This window comes from Cryptomeria japonica, unplaced genomic scaffold (assembly GCF_030272615.1).
Source record: "Cryptomeria japonica unplaced genomic scaffold, Sugi_1.0 HiC_scaffold_123, whole genome shotgun sequence".
Lineage (NCBI taxonomy): Eukaryota > Viridiplantae > Streptophyta > Pinopsida > Cupressales > Cupressaceae > Cryptomeria > Cryptomeria japonica.
Window position 1 is genome coordinate 165,425 of NW_026728945.1, and position 17,003 is coordinate 182,427.

At 33.8% G+C, this 17,003-nt stretch overlaps 1 protein-coding gene across 1 annotated transcript; it reads left to right on the forward strand.

The window, feature by feature from the left end:
- The first annotated feature begins 15,023 nt into the window (after nt 1–15,023).
- LOC131865841 (putative germin-like protein 2-1) lies at nt 15,024–15,777 on the forward strand. Its single transcript, XM_059215391.1, has 2 exons — nt 15,024–15,150; nt 15,245–15,777. The coding sequence occupies exons 1-2, from the start codon at nt 15,024–15,026 to the stop codon at nt 15,775–15,777; spliced, it is 660 nt and encodes a 219-aa protein (XP_059071374.1).
- Nucleotides 15,778–17,003: the final 1,226 nt, after the last annotated feature.

Consider the following 17,003-nt stretch of genomic DNA (forward strand, 5'->3'; position numbering starts at 1 on the left):
GATACATTATCGGTGAGATATGTCAATTTTATAATCTTCTATTTTTCCTATGTATTTTTAGGGGTTCAAATGAATAAAGCTTCATATATAGCCCCTCTAGCGATCAGTTCATTGTGAAGCTTAAAAGCCTCTTCCGTCATGCCTTGGATGTCTATACCTCAAATAATCTAGTAATATGAGAAGTTTCATTGCGCTTGCATCCATCTCCAACTGTATCGATCAATATATTAATTATCAAGCCCATTCTACATTGTTCACATAGATAACAAATAAGGCTATTGTAAGATGACACATTGCTCTGATAGATTGTGCTTATGATCTTTTCTTTAGCATGTCTAATGCCACATATGTGATCCCTTGCCTACGCAAATAGGGAGTCAATGAGGTATAAGTAATTACTTGATCATGTTCCACGAGGAATCTATTTATTCACCGGGTTTCTCGTCTCTCTATGAAAGATTCGCACGTCAATCATATGAGTCCTGCAAATAGTGGTGGTTCACTAGCACAAATAATTCATGACATTCACTAAACCTAGGGTTCTCTCTCAAGGTCATTGTGGTTAATGCTACACCAAAATAGAATAATGTGGCTTTGGTTATTTATGTACAAGATTCAAGTTGGGAAAATCCAAAATATTGGAAAATGTAGACAAAATGCATGACCCAATGGTGAGCAATATCTCCGATATTTTTTATGTTTTGCAAGAACTTGAGTTATTGTTCATTATTTGAGTAAGTGGTCTTAATAACATGCATCCAAATAAAAGAGAGTGATTGCAAATTCTAGAATTGAGGTAGATCTTCAAAGGAAAGGACAAAACAATAGCGGACATGTTGCATCGAGTTGAGCCATATGTGACCTTAGATATCCAAATTTAAAAAATGTAAAAGAGACAATTTACATTAAATGATATAGAACTCTAGATAACCAATAGATTTATTTGACTCACAAATTTGTCATTGAAGAGGTTTTAGGTCAATACAATACAACTAATTCAGGTCAATAATCTATTGTTGCAAGTCTTTACAAATATGATGTCATTTCCTATCACCGAGTCATCCATAGGTGATCATTCCTTTGGTTTTAGCTTGACGATCTATCTAGATCACATACCGGTTCCATAATTTGCATCGTAAGATCTTTTATATTGGTTCCATCATTCTAATATATCTCCACTTGCACTAAAATCAGGAATCCCCATTAAAAATAGGGTTTTAAGGAAATATATTTCAATAGAACATGCTCTATCCATATTGTTGACACAAATTTGAGTCAATCATTTCATAATTTTTTCACCCTCAAATCCAAAAATATAAACTAGTGATAAATTTTTACAACCTTTCGAAAAATATAAAAATATAAGAAAATCATGTGCTAACTGACTGAGGAGAAAATTTATGAAAACCCCTAAAATTGTAATGAGTTACTCAAAATGAATTCAAATCTAGACTTCTGGTGGATCAATGTGCCCTTGTTTAACCACCTAGAATAAATAAAAACAACGATCACTGTTTTGCAACACTAAGAGTGAATTTTGTGGAACCCCTAAGTTCACAATAGCTACCTCAAATATGCTAAAAATCAATATTGTAATAGACTGGACAAGTTCTTGATTAAAAGCCTCTATGAATTATAATTTTCTTTTGTCAAATCGAGAGAGATATGAGCTTCACATGTTGACCTTCTTAATTGATATACAAAAATAGAATAATGCCTTGAGGTCCGATAACAGTTTATAATATTCCTTATGGAAGAATTCGCTACATACTATATCTCCAAGAGACTCCAAATGCAATGTCGTATTCAACACATGTCTTTGCAATGACAATCGTGTCCTATATCTAGAACTCCTAGCAATATAACTGAGGTGTAAACCACTAAATTCATCTAGGCCTCCTAATTATCTAATATAGCTTATGACCAATTATAACTAATTTAAGGTATGTGTACCACATGTTGGCATATGCATTGAATAACATACATTATAATATCATATCCTTGGCTACATAATATATTTCGCATACTCCAAACAATATGATTTGACAAGCACTTTATAATAGTAGAGGAAATGAAGATAAACAAGGATAATGAATGAAAACATATAAAGTTGCTATTATTAAGACCAATATTCGAAATCTTCATCATGCTTGACTGGTTCGCCTACATATGAACTTGATCTACAGAAGATGGGGATGTGTAAATAATTTTCTCTACAACTAGATGAGCCCCATACAAGACAAAAAGATGAACAGTCTGGAGAGATCTTAGATTGATATTACTTTAGTTATTGTGTGTTAGATGTGTTTTAATTCCTCTAGATGCAACTTAATCACGCACTTGTAATTATACATATACCCGTTCAGGTCATGTCCAAATAAATAATTTCATTGAAACATCTATTCTCATATTGGTGACATGTAGAAGATGATTGTTGCAATAGTCAAGCATGTGGATTAAGCGAGTCTTCCTTATAATGCAAGCTAGTGAATTGTGAGCGTTCTAGAAAAGGTCCAAAATGTATTTGAAAGGTCATTAAGCATTTGGCTTGTAAAACTTCTGAGATGATAATGGACTAAGCACCTCACCTTTTCAGCATTTTCTTATTAGGATAAAACAAGTTTTGAAGGGGCCCCAAACCCCTTTACAAACAGAGGGTTTGCATTGAGAAATGGACCAGACTACCTGACAGTGGACAACAGGTTTTAAAAAGGACCTGAAACCTTCTAGACTTACGGGCATCCACCAATCAAAATATGAACATCACAAAACAGGATGGCACAACCATAAGCTCGAAAACAACAAACAAAACATCTCAAAAAACAGAGAACGAGGGTTTTTCTGGCACCCTCGGCCAACTAGAAGCGTTTTCCTAGGCTCCCTCAACTTGTAATAGATTCGTAGGACCACATAAAGCCACAAAGACCAATGCTAACCAAAAACCAACATTGGCCAAACTTGGCCCTTGAAAACTGCTAGCATCCAACCTGTCCCTACAAGAAACAAAAAACATGGGGTTTTTCTGAGCTCCCTCAACCACCGTGGGTTTTATCATGGCTCCAAAAACCATATGCTTTAAAATATGCCATACTGAGAGAAACTTGCCCAACAACCAACTCTCCACCTCTATAGGAGACACACAAGAGTCAGCAAGAAGATCGGCATCAACATCCTTACAGCCAAGAAGAGGGGCCCCATCAACACCCCAACGACACTTCCAGGAAACACCAGAAACATCATACTCCACCTCAATAGGAGACAAGTCAACTCCAACTACATCCATCTCCCCCTCAATAGAAGGGAACCTTCCACAGAGAATCCCACGGACCCGAAAAAAACAGCACTCCAAAACAGCCCAACTCGCAAGAAACCAAACAAGCAGACCAAAAACATCATGTGTTTCAAGACCGATACACAGAGGGAACTGCCCGAAGCCCATTCGGAAGGTAAATAACACCTCAAGGACCACCAAATAGTTACATGAGCCACAAGAATCATTATACTCTTTGTGGCACTATTGGTCTTGTGGATTTAGAGGAATCACATTATTGTATGGAACATAAAAGGGTGCGAGGATAGCATTGTTGGTATTTATGAGAGAATGTACACAATTTCAAGAGAAGTGAAATATGAAGATAGAACCAAAAAAAAATTCCTTCATATCAATGTTGGCTTCAGTAGTACCACATTTATATCAACGTAATATGCAATATTTTGTACTTAAATAAATATTGGTTTCCGTGGCATGTTGAATTATACCATCCCGTAAATTAAGTTAAATATCAAAATGGAGGAAACAAGATCATAACATTAACCAATGCCAATGACATTAGGAATAAGAAAAGGCCTAGTTGTTATCTTTAAGGAAGAGCTAGGAACTTAGGTTCCTTTTCCTTTTGTTGCGAGGGATTGAGATTTTTTCTAAATCATGAGAATGAATCTAAATGGTATTGATGCATGAATTAATATCTGTTCATTTTGAGAATCTTTGTTACCAATTTACATAATCAAATAAAAGGAGTATACCCATAATTTCCCAGTTTTGGCAAATGAGGCTCACACATTCATTTTCCTAATTGTTTGCAGCTCACAAGTATGCAAGCATCTCCCATGCTAGACTTATCAAATTCCTAAGACTTGGCTCAATTTTTGCAAAGCCAACTGAGAAAATTCAGATGAAAGTAGATATGAGAAGCATTATTTCAGTACAGCCACTTCAACCTTTCTAATGTGACAAGATTTTGGAGTCCTATTTTTAGAGGACCTGCGAATTGCAACGAATGTTGATCTACCAGGTATGTCACTTTCAATAAGATATGTAAAGTAGAAAAAAAAAAAAAAAAAAAGGGAGTTAATTATATATTATTTTTAAAATATAGTTTGGGGAAGAAATATATTGCAGTTAATGTCACCATGAAGCTTTATGCCTGTACTTTTTATTTGATACGTACAGAACAAATTCACTTTTTTAGGATTTGGTTTAAGTCTAGTCTAATATCAATTTTCTAAACTTTTATTAATCGCACATAGCAGCCCCGACATGCTTAGCGGTTACATGAACAATGGTTAAAAGTAAATGATATGTTGTAAATTGTGGTGTTTGCAACCTAGATATAGAGATTGGTAGTTAGAATGAAACTTTAACAATTTGCACATGATTGGAAATGGCATATTCTAATACCACAACGAAGATGTAATCTGTGAACCTTACCCTTCACAAATTGAAACTTGTAAATAAAGAAATGTGTAGTTGTACAGTGATAGATTAACAAAGAAAGACAAATCATAATTTCTAATCTATTTTTGAATTTGGCTCAAATGATCGAATCTGTGAATGCAAAAAATTTTATGTGAAGTAGATTGCTAGAATTTAATTGGAGATCTTTGGAAAAAAACAAATTCTTATTTTAACAGTTGAGTATAACTGATTACAACACAAATTACCAACCATGTTTTGCATTGAAGAGTAGGAGCTCTTTGGTAACACTTGCAATGAAATATTCAATTATTTCCAATTGATATTGCATGCAAGCAAGAGAAATTTGGTATACTTGGAATGAAAAGTTAATTATTTTGAATCCACATTGTATGTAATCAGTTCTATTCTCATTTTTTGATTACTACATATGCATTGTGCCTCATGTGTATGTTGGTATGTAATAGTAGGGGGATATGTGAATATCAACAAGGCAACGAACCCTTGATACAACAATGAATGGGAGGCCCTTCTGACCGTCATCTCCAGTGTTGATTGTTTCTTTTTCTATCATTAGCCCATGAAATTTATATATTTCTAATGAATACACTTTAAGGGGAAGTTGGTAGAACCCACCTTTATTTATTTGGATCTCAATGTGATACAATTATTTCGAGTGCAACTAGTCATCTCATTGATAAATTTTCTAGCATGAGGCATGCAGATGTTTGAATGTGTGGGTTGAACAATTGGACTCTATGAAATCAATAACAGATACCTATAAAAGTTGGTGGTAATACGAGCATACCAATTTTTTCTAGTATCAAATTCACAAAGAACAATCATGCCAAATCCATTCATTTGAACACCTATATTGAGGTAGACTTGATAGGATTTTACATTCTTCAAGATTGTGGTGTTGCATTCTATCTTGACCGTTGCAAGATATCTCATTACTATGTGAATGGTCTGCTAGAAAAATCATAGAGTCTTATATATCATTTCAATTGAACTGGTGGAGAACCAATTAAATATGTGTTTCTCTCAGATGTATTTATATTTCAACTATTCTTAATTCACATTCAATTCAATGATCAAAGATAAATTTTTTAGCAATGAAGTTGTAAAATTACTACTAATTATATAAGAGTTTTATGGGAGCTCCTCAATCAACAATTTGAGTGGATGGCATACTGGGTTTAGGCAAAATCTAGTGATCACAAGTTACACATATTTCTAAAAATCTGATGTGATTTTAAACTCTTAATGTTATTTGAGTGTCTCACAATGGATGCACATGTTAAGGTTATAGTTGACAGATATTTGTTAGGTTTCACAAATTATTACGTACTTTTCCACAAATAAAGTGTTGCAACATTTTCTTTCTAAATTCTTTGGATTAAGGTGGAACATTATCAACTAAATTTCACTATGAAAGAGTATTGTTATTGATTTGAGAATAATCTTGAACATCTTGATGTAGAGTAGATATATCCTAGACTATGAGAGGTGCATGGTTGACAAAGGAGTACATATTCATGTAGAATTTAATGAATGACAATATGGATTAGATGGGAGATATCGTAGAGGTGGACCTGGAAACCATGCGATTAGAAGGTAGCTTTCACACAAGGAGGTTTAAATTGACAACCATGCCATGTGTCAAGAGGAGAGGATAAAGGAGATGGCTTTGGGATGGGAAACAACGTGCTAATAGTTACTAATAGTTAAAATTCCCATGTTTTCTCTAGGGTTCAAGTCAATTGGTTGGATTGATTCACAACAACAAGAACCTATGGGGCACACAAATGGAGCTAAAAAAATTTGGGGCTCTGTTAGAGGTAAACAAGCCTAGTTTCACACTTGTTGTACAATTGTATCATGTAGATTACAAAATTGGAATTCGCAAGGCTGATCTAGAGGCCTCGCATGACATATTTGTGTGGTGCATAATTGATATAGATAGCATTGAACAACTTGATTTTAAGGGAAAAATACTTATAGGTAAGAGGTAATTTGAAAGATTCATAGGAGAAAAAGAGAAATTTCTATAAGATCCATCATTGCTTGTATTTATTTTAAAAGAAATGGTGAAGCATGCTATAGAAACTAGGTTTTGTCTATTGTTAATAATAATTTGTATATGTATGCTTTATTGAAATCAAAAGGGGGAAAATTGTTTTTTTGTTAAAACTTATTTTTAATTATTGAATTATTTGATGTTAAGGAATAATTAAATTTTTAGGCTGTAATGTCGTAAATCTCATACATTCGCAACTTCACCTACGTTTTGTGTGTACTTTGGTGTCCATTCGCTTAATATTTTTGTAGGCTCATTTTAGTACTTACATAAGCCTTCTTCTTTACCAAGGTGCTCAGGCCGCATTTCTCATGGACATTGGTTTATGTCACCTTTGCATTAGTCCTATATTTTCTTTTCTCCCAAAATTTTTGAACGTATATTATCTAGATACGAGTTTTTCACACGGACATTTGCACATCATGATAGCATCCTACAAAAAAAAATATGCAAGCATTTCTAAACAAAATTCAACTTTTTAGCTTTATAGGGCAGTTGCAATGTTTCGAGATGAATCTAAATGACTCATCAGTATTTTTTCATTCCCCACTCTCTTTATGAACCTTTCTTTTATTTGGCCTGCTCTCTCTTGGCTCTCTCTTTCTCTCTCAATATCTCACACGCTACTCTTAATCTTTTCACGCTACTCTCACGATATTTGTAAAAAGTTGGATTGTGATGTCTCTAAGTAACTCCATTTAGTTTGATTGATTCGCATTAATCAAAATTTAAAGACCTCCCACCGAGGGAGCTAGAGGATGATGGCTCTTTTGGAGGTAGAAAAAAGTAGTTTCATAACTATCACAGTCGCCTAATGCAGATTCTAAAATTGGGGAATTGGAATGGTGATTTAGAGGATTCACATGAGATAGTTGTGAGGTACATAATTTATTTGGATAGAGTTGAACAACCGAATTTTAGGGAAAAATAACTCATAGAGAAAAGGTAATTTGAGAGATTTCTTGGAGAAAAATAGAACTTTTTATAAGATGCATGTTTTTACCTTTTTTCAAAAGGAATGGAGAGGTAGTCTATATAAATTCGGTCTTGCCTATTGTCAAATAAGAATGAGTAGTTTCATCCTTTAAAAATTAATAAAATATATATTAAAATTTAGTTTTTTAGTTTGCTGATTAAACTTTCTTTAATTATTAAGTTATCTGATATTTACGAATATCAAAAAAATTATTTGAATTACATGAATTTAAGTAGTCGGCTATGACTAAATTCGGATCAAGAATCGAAACTACTAGTTGTGAGGCCCACCCTTTGGTGGCTTCGATATTGGCATTATTGGACCATGATTGAATTCTAGGGCTGTATAAGTTTTTAAAGTTATTAGTATTAACACATGATGATGTTATTAGAATATGTCAAATGTGGAGTGCATCTGTAGAGCAGTTTGATTTTAATATATGCATATGATGAGGACAAAAATTTTGATAGTTAATTAGGTATTTTGATTTCCATGTGATTATAGTGGGTTAATTGATGCTTTGACTTTATAAACATGAAATTCAACTATATCGTGAATTATTAAATTATCAAATTTATTAGAAGTAGCACCCTGTCGGGTTTATGCTTCTAGAAAGGAGCACTTGGTTTGGATTTTGATAGCTACCTTTGTTCATTTGAAATAATATTAGAACTGTTATAAAATGAAGAACGATTAAAGTTGAATGTAAATCTTGACTGTGGATTCGCATGGTCATTGAAATATCCCAAATGTCTAGTTGGCATAAAAGTGCATGTAGCATATTTGAAGTTTTAAAATCTCTGATCATGGATGCTATCACTTTTTAATTCACAAAAAGGAATGGACTAAAGGGATGAGATTATTAAAGTTGTAAGATTGAAAATATTTATTACCTTATTGGGCTTAGTTTTCCTCCAATGATTATAATCCTTCTAAAGATGGCAAAGCTCGAAATATGTTAATAGTAATCTAATCGTGTCGCTTCTTCCTTTTTTGAGAAAGTCCAACTTTTCCAAAAGATTTGTGGGTATAAAAAATTACGGAAATCGATATGAGAAAAGATTAGAGTTGATCAACCTATGAGCTTCTGAAGAAGAACAACATGCGAAGGATTTGTGAAGTTGGAGGGGTTTCAAATTAATTCATGGCCATGTAGAACGGCCACAATCTACTTCTTTCAAAGAAGTTCACATTCTCTAAGAACCTGAGGGAAGTGAAAATGGATGGGATGAGTTCTATTGTAACTTACAAGATGATAGAAAAGGATACTGTAATCAGTTGCTAGGGGTGAAAGGTTAAGAGAAACCATAAATATCAGGACATCCCTAGCCTACATCAAGGCTTAATATACTACCTTCACCAAATCTATTTGCATACAACCTCTCCTATGCTCTAATCTGGCCTAATTTTGGTATCAAAGAGATCAAAGTGAAAGATGGCTTCAAGAGCCCTCAAAATTACCAAGAAACCCCTTAGAATTTCTAGTGGTTTTGGAATTGCTTCCACATAAGCATTCAATCTCCCTAAAAATTCCCAAAAGGGCAATTCCCATATCGAGAGAGATAAAAAAGGGAATGCCCTAGAGATAAAGAGCTAAAAATTGTGTCAAAAGAAGATAATGTTAACAGTAGACTGCATGTAGAATTACAATCTCTCTTGGGATACCAATTTGAAACTGAGGAAAGAAGTAAAGATAAAAATGAAAAACACGTTAAAAATCGAAAATATAGAAAAGGCAAATCTAAAAAATGAAAGGGTAATGAAGGAGAGTAAGAAGAGGAGATCGACATTAATTGTGGTAATTAATATCCAAGACAAAGAAATTTGAAACTAAAACGATGACACATATATGATAACTAACACTTTGAAAGTGATATTGTACTCAGTTGAGGAAAGAAAAGGTCAAGTATTTGACCTACCTACAAAATATTTCACTTTGGACCTATCCCTTAAAGACGTCTCCAAATCATAGTATCTTATCATCGTGGAGGAGGAGGACTTGGAAACCAGCTTGGCTTCCATAGCACCAGATCCCACCCCGCTTATTTAAACTTCACAAAGAAACAAGAGTGTTAAGCATGGTGAAGAGGAGGATAACGATGACTATGAGATGGAGGTAAAACAAGGTAGACTGAAAGAGAAAACAAATTTATTGGGCAATAGAGATTCTCAATTTGGGGACTCAATTTTCCATTTTCTTGCTATCATTAAGGACCTAATGGATTTATTCTATGACTTCTCGACCTATTTGGCTGAGTATCGCAATAGGCATAAGTCTAGGATGGAACAAAAAAGGCACAAAGAAAAAAGAAATTGAACCAAATATGGAAGGTGAAAAGAGGCAAAGAGGGTGCTACTTGAGAGAACTAGAATTCAAGACTAAAATTGGTCATGAAAGAGTTTGATGCTCTTATGAGCCTCCATAATATGAAGTCTACATAGTTTTTCGTGGTTTGTTATTTTGGTAGTGTTGGGGTTGTGTTGGTGCAATAACTTGTTTGTTATTGAGCTTCTCTGTTTTAATATTCTAACTTTGGGCATGGGACCCTCTTCCCACCTTATCTAATCAAAAACAAATTTTGTGTACACTTTTAATATTACAAATCAATGTTAGATGTGGTTAAAAAACATTAAAATATAGTCAGGTCATAGTATGATGTTGCATTGGACTATGTTGGTAGTGAAGAATTAAATTGTTTACGAGTTTATTTTTATCAAATGAATTGTGGAAATCTCATATCTTTAATTAAATTGTTATCAAATGTATGATTATGTGTGTATCTTATTTCAATTTATATTGGAAATAATTTTTTTTTTTATTTGAGCGTGTAGGAAATTTTCATAGCTAATATAAATTGGAGTTCCCTAAGAGAATCCTAGTCATTTTCAATTCCTAGTGAAGCCTTGACCTTAGTTAATGATAGGGACTAAGGTCTCTGATTTTAGTAATTGTTGTAATGTGATGTATTTTGTGTTTTAAATATAGTTTTATTTTATTTTGATATTTGAGTAAGTTAGCATTTGCGTCCAGCGGCATCCTTATGGAAAGATAGATTTCACACTGAGTAGGTTTTTGAATGACTTTCAAGTGTTTGTTTCATCTATTTATAAGTGTACACGGACCCATACTGAAACACTTAGGAGATGGAGGTAAAACAAGGTAGACTGAAAGAGAAAATAAATTTATTAGGCGATAGAGTTTCTCAATTTGGGGACTCATTTATTTCATTTTCTTACTATCATTAAGGACCTAATGGATTTTTTCTATGACTTCTCGATCTTTTTGACTGACTATCGCAATAGGCATAAGTCAAGGATGGAACAAAAAAGGCAAAAAGAAAAAAGAAATCAAACTAAATATGGAAGGTGAAAAGAAGCAACGAGGGTACTGCTTGAGAGAGCTATAATTAAAGACAAAAATTGGTCATGAAAGAGTCAAATGCTCTTATGAGCCTCCATAATATGAAGTCTAAATATTTTTTCGTGGTTTGTTATTTTGGTAGTTTTGCGGTTGTGTCGGCACAGTAACTTGTTTGTTATTGAACTTCTTTATTCTAGTATTCTAACTTTGGTTGTGGGACCCTCTTCCCACCTTATCCAATCAAAAACAAATTTTATCTACACTTTTTATATTACAAATCAATGTCAGATTTCGTTAATAAACATTAAAATATAATCAAGTTATAGTACGATGTTGTATTGGACTATGTTGGTCGTGAAGAATTATTTTTTTATCAAATGTATGATTATGTGTGCATTTTATTTCAACCTATATTGGAAATTTATTTATTTTCTTTGAGTGTGTAGGAAATTTTCATAGCTAATAGAAATTGGAGTTTCCTAAGAAAATCCTATTCATTTTAAATTCTTAGTGAAGCCTTGACCTTAGTTAATGATAGGGACTAAGGTCTTTGATTTTAGCAATTGTTGTAATGTGATGTATTTTTTTTTTTAAATATATTTTTGTTTTGTTTTTATATATGAGTAAGTTAGTATCTGCGCCCAGTGGCATCCTTATAGAAAAAATAGGTGTTATGTTGAGCATTTTTTTGAATGATTTTAAAGTGTCGGTTTCATCTATTTTTGAGTGTATTTAGGCCCATGAAGAAACACTTATGAGTTGGGTACCTTTTTGGGAATTAGTCCATGGGATTTTGCCATCATTTGATCTTGTCCAAGTCTCTTAGAAAAAAGGTGTCGAAAGTCTAACTTGCGGGTGACAGTAAGTAAATTACCACTTTCAAATCCACTCCAACAATTTTATGAATGGTGCTTCCGCATGCCTCACACATATGAGTGGATCCAAAGGATCCTATTGGGGAAGAGTATACAATATTATTCCTCTCATCCCAATGCTCTCACACGTAGGAGCATTTGTGATATCCACATACCCTTAGGTTTTGGTGAGAAGGGGTTAGAGGAGGTGAATGAGATCAATGTGGTACCTCCTGACCAGGGGAGGGGAGGTCATATGACACATATTGTATATACCATTCTAAGAGTCTTTGTATGGCTTATTATTTTATTTTTTGCATCTTTCTTTTTGGGATTTTTTGGGAGGCTTTGTGGAAGGACTCAAAAGAGTCTTTGAGAAATTTCTATCAAACCCTCCTCATCTATTAAGGAAATATTTTGATATGATTCAATCTTTAGAATGCTATATTCCATTTTGTTGTAAATATGTTAGTGGAGGCTTTTGATTTGATTTTTAAATTTCATCTTTCTATGTCTTTTCTTATGTATATGACACGTGTGTGAGGGTTTAGGCTCTCCCAAGTTGATCAGAGAAACTCATGTGTAGGGTGAGGGATATGTGGAACCTCCAAGGGAACGATTTTTTCTCGTTGAGAAGGAGATTTCTTGGGTATGAGTATCCTTGATTCTTTTGGAAAATCTGTGGAAAAATGGTTCGATATAATTTAGAAGGGATGTGAATTATATGGTGTTGGACTCCCTTAATGGATTTTACATCTGCGTGGAGTATTTATATTGGGAAATCAAGTTTCTCATGGGCCTCTTAGCTTGGGGGTTGGTTGTGAGAAAGCCCAAATGTTGGAAGGTGAGCTCTCCATTGGCTTGTTTAAAAATTGTGTTTTGTAAGATTTTTTGTGGAATCAAATGGGGTGCTACCTTGACATTGGAATGAAAATATTCATTCTCACGTTTGGGTTAGAATTTTTATTACATTTTTTAAATGGGTTGGAGTAAGTTGTTAAAAATTTTATCAAATGGGTCCCTTGTAATGTTGTGTATATCAAGTTGATAAATGATGATGTTGTTGTGTTTAGAAGCGATTATATTTTACTTTTCTAAAAAATATACATATTGTTTAAGGGCTGAGTTTGTTTAAGAAATAACTTAGCGCTTGTGATAATTTGCATTTCATACGTTTAAAAGTTATTGATACTTAATGAACAAATTAAAGTTATTAGTAATAGTGGATTAAATTAGCTTTAAGAGTGTGAAATTTTCATGCACTTTTCTTAATATTTTTAGTTAATAAAGTGAAGGGGATGTTTATCACGCAAATATTGTTCTCTTTGTTATCCTACAAAATAAAAAAACTTGCTCTACTTAAACTTTGGTTTAAAATTAAAAATAGTTATTTGTAATTAGATGTGTATGTTCACCTATTTAAAAATATATATTTTATACAAAGTATATTTACCTTTGTAAACACACACACACAGCAAACTTGAGTTTGGGTTTCTAGTGTTACCATATCGGTTAAGGCCCCATTAAGCGGGTTTAGCATGATAATTAATTCTTTTAAGAGAATTTAATTTAATATAACTTTAGGAAATGAAAAACCTTAGGTGGAGTTGGTGTGCTAGGTTTTAGGATTTAACATGTCTTGGAATCGTTTAAATGTGATGTGGCCTCTCAAATTAATTAGTCAAGTGAAATAATTTAATTTATCTAATTGATAGTGAATGGTAATTAATTAAATTAAATCTGAAATCAAAGTGTAGTATACTTTTATTTCAAAAATTTGGTTTTAAAAGAAAGTAAAATATCAGCTTAGGATTGAGAAAATTCACTCTTTATTTCGTTTTAATTTAGTTGAGTTGGACTCTTCAGAAGAATAAACTATCGTTGTGGCTAATATTTAGTTAAAACAAACAGTATATTTACTTATTAAAAATATTTAATAGAAAATTATCATTTATTCGTTTGCCGCATTTAATCTCTTTATATATCATTGGTAATTAGTTAAAATTTGTTAAATTTATATATAATTTAGCTTAGTTAGGGTTTACTTAGCTATAGGTGTTAGGTCACGCCATAGAGGCCCGACCGGTTCACTACCAATTAGGAATTAGAGGGAATGTTGCCTTCAGGAGTTCCTCCCTTGAGACATGTTGCATAAGGGTTCCAAATCTCGATCACCTTATCATTCTTGTTTTACGTTGTGCGAAATGAGTGTCATAACGCCCACTCGTCTTATTCCTTTTCTCACCTCGTCTAGCATGAGTCCTATGACGTTGAGTATGTAACATATACATGCACATGCCACGATGAATTTGCCTTGTACACCAAGTTCATCCTTTCAATCACAAAACAACCCATTCTCTTATTTATTTATTTAAATTCTCGCAACCAAACTCTATAATTAACATGAATCCTTAATATTATAAACCAAAAATATTAATGATAATTTAGAACTATTCTTTGTTTTAAAGGCTCACGAATATAACACGTATATTTTTATAATAAAACTGAGATTATCCTACCCGAGCGTAAAAAGGTTTTCAAGAAAGACGCAATATAAAGCATGCATGGACGGTGTTTGTGTCAACATCCAAGAAAATTTCCTCTTTTACCAATTCTGAGACGGCTGAGAAAAATGTATATATTAGTTCCTTTGAAGAAGGCCATCGCTCCAATAAAGTCTAATCGTTTCCACATTACTAAATTAATGGCGGTGGCGAGAATATGAGGAAGAATACGTCTAAGGCAGGAGGTAAGCTGATCTTCAGATAAGCATATGCAGCAGAAGATAGAAAATTTCAACGATAATGAAAGAATGGTGAGAATACATCTGCGGTAGCAGGTGAGATAGCCATATGCTGCAGCAAGACTTACTCTGACGTATCGAAAAGAGCAACAACTCTGGAAGTATATTATTATAATATTACAAGGATTGGTGATTTAATATACGGAGTGAAGATGAATTAGTCATAAGGTTTGGGCTATATAAAGCTTGTAATGGGCTTGTAACACACATTCATATCCTTCTGAGCTCTTGTACTATCTGCGTTTCTATTATAATGGCTAACCGAATGATTTACTTCACACTGGGACTTTTTCTGTTGATATGTTGTTACAGCGACAGGGTCATGGCAGGGGATTCCGATCCCTTGCAAGATTTCTGCGTTGCAGATGAGGAAAGCAAAGGTGAGTAAAAAACTTTATACATAAACAATGGTAATGATTTGCTTATTAGACGAGTCGAGTTAGTAATAGATTGATTTGATTTTGCTTTAAACAGTTTTGGTGAACGGGTTCGTTTGCAAAGACCCAATGCAAGTTTCAGCAGACGACTTCTTCTTCCGGGGACTTGGGCAGGCAGGGAACACCGACAATGATGTGGGCTCCAACGTAACGATGGCGAACGTTAAACAGATACCAGGCCTCAATACGTTGGGAATATCGTTGGTCCGCATCGACTACGCAGTGGGTGGAATAAATCCTCCTCACACACACCCAAGAGCCACCGAAGTTCTTGTTTTACTGGAAGGCCAGCTTCTTGTGGGTTTCATTGACACCAACAACAAGTTTTTCAGCAAAACGTTGGAGAAGGGAGATGTGTTTGTGTTTCCAAAGGCACTTGTGCATTTCCAGCAGAATGTGGGGCATGAAAATGCGGTGGCCATATCTGCATTGAGCAGCCAGCTTCCGGGAGTTCAGACAATCGCCAACTCTCTGTTTGCAGCGGATCCTCCTCTCCCAGATTCCGTATTGGCCAAGGCCTTCCGCATCACACAGGAAGTTGTGGATTACATTCAGAAGAAATTCGCATAAGAATTTGCTGTGTTCTATCAAACAAAACAATCAAGAGGGGACCAAGTCTTTCCCAAATTCTTTTTCCTTGCCGTTCAATAAAACAATCTTTCTAGAGTTATTGCCGTCCTCTTCTGCTATTCATAGCATCTGTTTTGAACATGACTATATCCTCCGCATATTCCAAAGATGAAGGATTAATTTGAAGCATCTGAAGGCATTTATGAATATTTTATACAAGAGCATCCTTGTATTAGGTATACATTCATTTGCAACATGTTAACAATATATTCTTTAACATAAATATTGCAGGAACAACAACAAACAAAGTGCTTGACTTGGATAGAATGAGTAACACTATAATTCTTGCATGCCAATCTGTCAAGGGTGTTCTTTAACATAGTCTTAACCTCATTTTAGCTCTGACATAAAAGGTGAATGGTTTGGAAGTAGGAAATAGTTATTGGGAAATATAATTAGTAGTTGTTCTTCAAATCACCCTCACAATCATCCAATGCTTCAAGACTCCCCATCAAAGAAGTCATTCCAGAAGGTTAGGGACTCTCCTCAAGATAAGAATGATTGCTCTAATAAATATAGTATACCTTCGATGGAATGCAATACGGTTTCATTATGTCTAAATTCCAAGAAAATCCATAGAACTAGAATATCCATTGCATCCAATATCGCAATATTTTATCGGGGATAATATGATAACCTTGACACATATTACACCTATTCTTACATCAATCTACCTACATAAGGGTTATGATTGAGGGGCCTCTTGTATTAAACATTTCTAATAAGTTGGAATGACATGGAAAATCTAAGACAGTGAAGATAGATTATTGATAATAACACAATTCATTTACATGGTGTTAATTATGAGGGTAATTAATTTATGGCTTCCCAAAATAAGCTTTTCTAAATCTCCCCTAATTCATTCCTACGTTATAATAAATATGTCAATGTGGATGTTATGTATGAAGATCTAAATACTAAAGGGAAAAAGGATAATGCTCATGTTGATTTTAAAAACTTTGTATGTAATATTAAAAATATGATTAGTTGAAAAATTTAGCAATATATTACCTTGTTCAATCATAAACTATCAGTTCGGTTACAAAAAAAATTCCTCAAACCATTTCCTCCTTGTATAAGCATTTCTATAGATCATCAAATATGATAACCAATAATTTAACCATAGGTTTCCTATCAAAGCAAATGCAAATCTGCATATGTGAATA